At 41.7% G+C, this 5,157-nt stretch overlaps 1 protein-coding gene across 1 annotated transcript; it reads left to right on the forward strand.

The window, feature by feature from the left end:
- Positions 1-2,474: 2,474 nt before the first annotated feature.
- On the forward strand, positions 2,475-3,368 carry LOC124613433 (putative per-hexamer repeat protein 5). The gene has a single exon (XM_047142135.1). The coding sequence runs from the start codon at positions 2,475-2,477 to the stop codon at positions 3,366-3,368; it is 894 nt and encodes a 297-aa protein (XP_046998091.1).
- The last annotated feature ends 1,789 nt before the right edge of the window (positions 3,369-5,157 follow it).

Raw genomic sequence — 5,157 nt, forward strand, 5'->3', positions numbered from 1 at the left:
ATCTCGTCTCCTACCTTCCAAACTTTACAGAAGCTCTCCTGCGATCCTTGCAGAACTAGCACTCCCTCTATGAGGGAGAGGACTTGTCTCATGACGTGACAGAAGAAGAGACATGAGTTGATGGGGAAGAGATAGGAGACACAGTATCAGAGCCAGGATTCAAAAGAGCTTTGGACGACTTAAGACCGAATAAGGCATAAGGGATAGATAACATCCCATCAGGATTTCCAGAGTTATCGGGGAAAGTGGCAACAAAACCCGACTGGCGATATACCATCTGACTTTCGGAGAAATATCATACACACAGTTCCAAAGACTGAAATAGCTGATAAGTGTGAGAATTATCGCACAATCGGCTTAACAGCTAGTGCATAGAAGTTCCTGACGAGAATATTATACAGAATAATGGAAAAGAAACTTGAGGATGTGTTAGATGACGATCAGTTCGGCTTTAGGAAAGGTAAAGTCTCCAGAGAGGGAGTTCTGACGTTGCGATTGATAACTGAAGCAAGACTGAAGACAAATCAGGAGACGTTCATAGGATTTGTCAACCCGGAAGAAGCGTTCAACAATGTAAAATGGTGCAAGATGTTCGAAATTCTGAGAAAAATAGGGGTAAATTATATTGAAAGACAGATAATATACAATATGTGATACAACCAAGAGGAATCCATAAGACTGGAAGGCTCGTATTAAAGAGGGTGTAAGACGGGGATTAGTCTTACGCCGCTACTGTCCAAAATATACGTCGAAGAAGCAATGACGAAAATAAAAGAAAGGTGAAAGGATGTAAAGATAAGATTCACTGATGACATCGTTATCCTCAGTGAAAGTGAAGAAGAATTGCAGGATCTGCTGAATGGAATGCCGTTTACTTCAAACGAGAAAAACGGTGGCTAACGCAGAACTACCGTTTCCCTGGCTGTGCATCATGCGATCTTTGATTCGAAACAGTGTATTTTCTTGCCTCGCGAGCTTAAATTAAAAATAATTGAACACGGTTCTTAACCTCCATGAAGTTGTAATCCAGTCAGACATCTGATCGGCTTATCTGCTATGAGCCAAAAACAACACAGAAACTTTTGACATAACCCAAGCGTCACTGTATCGTCAGGTATGTTTCGTGAGAAAAATTCATTCATGGTGTATGAATGGTATGATTGCTTCTTGTGAAACAACATTCCTTGACTTCTAAAAATTCTTAACCAGATTATCACATAGACTGGCCACAACGAAGCCCATACCTCATTACATGTGATGTTTATTATAGAGGTTCATAACGGGTATTGTTTCTTTTTACGGTTACCAAATACTAACAACCTGAAGGATGCTGTGAGACAAGCTTTTATTCAGGTTATACCATCAATGTTCCGGCAAATCTCGCACGCAACCTGGCAACGTATTATCTCGTGCCACGCTAATGACGGTACACAGACTAATACTTTGAGCAAACAATAGTTCATATCTCAAGAAAAATCCTCTAAAGAGCTTTTTTCATGTTATTTATTTAAGTTTAGAAGTTCATGTTGGTTGTTATAGGAGTATTGGGAGTTTCTGGCCACCCTGTATAGTAATAGTTCTATGTACTGTTTTAAATATTTTTATTTCAGTGTTATTTGTTATGCGCTTATCCCATATAGTTTTATTCAACATAGAAATATTGATATTTTCCAAATTCAGCATCACTTGTAAATTTCGTCTGTAAGTGTTTATATACCCAGTAACAGCTATTGATCTCATTATGTCTTCCAACTCTAAAAGTTTCCTCCACAGATCAACATGTACACCGTGACGATTAAAATTGCAACACAGTAAAGACAGCATGCAACAAACTCTAGATTGCCATTAAGTGTACTACATACATGGATACACAAATGACAGGTATTTCAGCGCACCTGCATAATGTAAGTAGGACTAATGTCAGCTATATTCTGTATGCAAGGAAAGATCACTCAGCAAGTTTCTCATTAAAAGAAAACGCATTTGAATATTGTTTGTATGCGAGATGATTGTTTAAGCTTCATATGAGAAGGATAAACGACTACTGCAATGTGTCGAAATTCGACAGCGGCATGAACGTAGCCTATCGAGACTGCATTTCATCTTCTTATGATATTGCTGCGCTCTTTATTCGGGATCCCAAGACAGTCAGGCGAATACAGAATCAACGGCTTCTGGAGGCCAAACTCAACACCTACAGGATCTCAATGACCCCACGCGTTTAACGCCCGAGGAGACAGACGTTCACTCAGTCAGGCAAGATCATACAGCATCGTCACATACCTTGAGTCAGGAAATGGACTTCCTTGAAACAAGACTAATATCCACACAGACAGAGTGACAGCGATGGAGATCCGCGGACTGTCAGCATGGCGGTAATTTTTGCTGTTTAATTTGACACGACAGCAGGAGATACACGCCAACAGTGGTACGCTCATTGACAACACTGGGTGCAGGAGTGTTAAGAACAGTTGATGCATGAGTGGCACCAACACTGGGTGCTCGAGTGGCACCAACACTGGACTCATGACTGGCATCAACAGTGGATGCATAGTGGCGCCAACACTGGACACGTGATTGGCATCAACACTGGATGCATGGGTGGCACCAACACTGGACACATGATTGGCATCAACACTGGATGCATGAGTGGCATCAATTCTGGATGCATGAGTGGCACCAACACTGGACACATGATTGGCATCAACACTGGATGCATGAGTGGCACCAACACTGGACACATGATTGGCATCAACACTGGATGCATGAGTGGCATCAATTCTGGATGCATGAGTGGCACCAACACTGGACACATGATTGGCATCAACACTGGATGCATGAGTGGCATCAATTCTGGATGCATGAGTGGCACCAACACTGGACACATGAGTGGAACCAACACAGGACGCATGATTGGCATCAACAATGGATGCATGGGTGACACCAACACTGGACACATGACTGGCATCAACACTGGATGCATGATAGCCACTAAAACTGGATGTATTATTGTTACCAACACTGGACACATGACTGACATCAACACTGGACACACGATAGGCACCAAAACTAGATGCATGTGTGGCACCAACACTGGGCAAATGACTGGCATCAACAATGGATGCATGATAGGCACCAACATTCGACACATGACTGGCATCAACACTGGACACAGTATAGGCACCAACACTGGATGCAAGAGTGGCACCAACACTGGATGCAAGAGTGGCACCAACACTGGATGCAACAGTGGCACCAACACTGGATGCATGAGTGACACCAATAGTGACTGTATGAGTGACATCAAAACTGTATGCTTAAAAGGCACCATGATGTCTTTCCAGACGTATCTGTTCGTGGGGTCCTGAAGAGGAAAAACGATGCCGGACTGCAGTCGATATCATCATATGGGCTCTGCAGTTGGGTTTGCTGGTATGAGCTGCTATCAGGCACAGAACTCTACTGTTAATACATTCGGTAATTTGCTCTGCAGGTGTTACATTTACGATGTGTTAAAGTTGGTGGCTGTGCCCTATCTGCAATGTCTCCATGTCGATACCCTTCAGCACGAGAATGCAAGACTGCATACTCTCCTTACTTTCATGACCCTTCTCGATATAAAGGGAGTCCGACTGTTGCCTGGCCAGCCCATTCGCCAAATCTCTCACTCATAGCGAAGAGAAATTCCATTTTTCACTCTGGCAGCCTTAGTACCACTGTCAAATACATCACTATCAGTTGATTTCGGTTGTTAGTTATTTTCAAGTGCTTATTCGTACACTGATAAAATTAAACAATGGCTTGGCATATGTGCATATACATAAAACTCACCTTACTACTCCCACACAACATTGTCCTACCAAGTTTGATTCGACTCTGTCCAGTTTACAGTAAAAAGCTGTTGAAAGATATACTGACTGTCACCACTGCGCATCTAGTGGCGCTTATATGTATATGCCTTACTATTGTATAACTTCTGTCGATGTGTCTATGGTGGTGTGTTTAAAATTATTGGTACGAGTGTATGTGTATTCCACCTTCTACATCGGCCGGAGTAGCCGAGCGGTTCTAGGTGCTACAGTCTGGAATCGCGTGACCGCTACGGTCGCAGGTTCGAATCCTGCCCCGGGCATGGATGTGTGTGATGTCCTTAGGTTAGTTAGGTTTAAGTAGTTCTAAGTTCTAGGGGACTGATGACCTCAGATGTTAAGTCCCATAGAGCTCAGAGCCGTTTGACCCACCTGCTGCACACAAGTATGTTCATGCTTACAGCATGTAACATAGTAAGTAATTGTATAAAATTAAGTCAAAACTTTAAAACAGACATTATCAAGCTGTGACATTAAAAATTTTCACAAGCTTAAGAACGATTTAAGTTGTCATATACTAACACACATGTAATTGCAAACTGCCTCAGCACTTATATAGAATATTTATGCAGTTCCACTGTGTAAAAGTCCGATGCTTTGTAATTCTATTTGTTTGTTCAGCATATTGTCCCACACTATTTTAACATGTGTGTATATTTTTATCTCCTAGAGAGCATCCATTACTCTTCCTTTCGTGCTTGTGTGGTTGTATCTGAACGGCTTTGGTGTCCTGTGAAATGGTATGGGTCGTCTGTTGCAAACATGTTGTTACTGTGGAACTACTGCTCTTAGTTCACCCAGTGTTGTTTTTAAACATGGTATTTAAAATTTTTGGCAACCGTCACGTCTAATTTAGCAGATCGTAGATATTGACAGTTGGTGGCACGTCAATCAGTGTGTGTATACACCCACGTTTCTTCAGTTCTTGAAAGAAACCCTGTGACGTCAAATTAGTCGTTGCACCTGTGTCAAGCACAATGGATATAGCAAAGTCAAATAGTTTGGCTGTAATCTGTGTGGCACGTCAATCTACGCAATATACGCTCAATACAGAAACCGGTACTTCCTTGAGCTTTTTTTTTTTAAAAAAAAGGAAGAACTGCAATTTCATTTGAAACTTTTCCAGTATACGGTACCGCTCTACATTTATTTAATTTATCACTGTGTATTTGTGGTTTAAAACAGTTGTTTTGAGCTATCTGTCACAACAATCCTTTATCTATCTCAGAGTTTCTAACGCAATGATAACAACTCGATGCAACATGGAGCGAAAATATGCCATTTGTCC

Source organism: Schistocerca americana, chromosome 4 (genome assembly GCF_021461395.2).
Source record: "Schistocerca americana isolate TAMUIC-IGC-003095 chromosome 4, iqSchAmer2.1, whole genome shotgun sequence".
In the NCBI taxonomy this organism is placed as follows: Eukaryota; Metazoa; Arthropoda; class Insecta; order Orthoptera; family Acrididae; genus Schistocerca; species Schistocerca americana.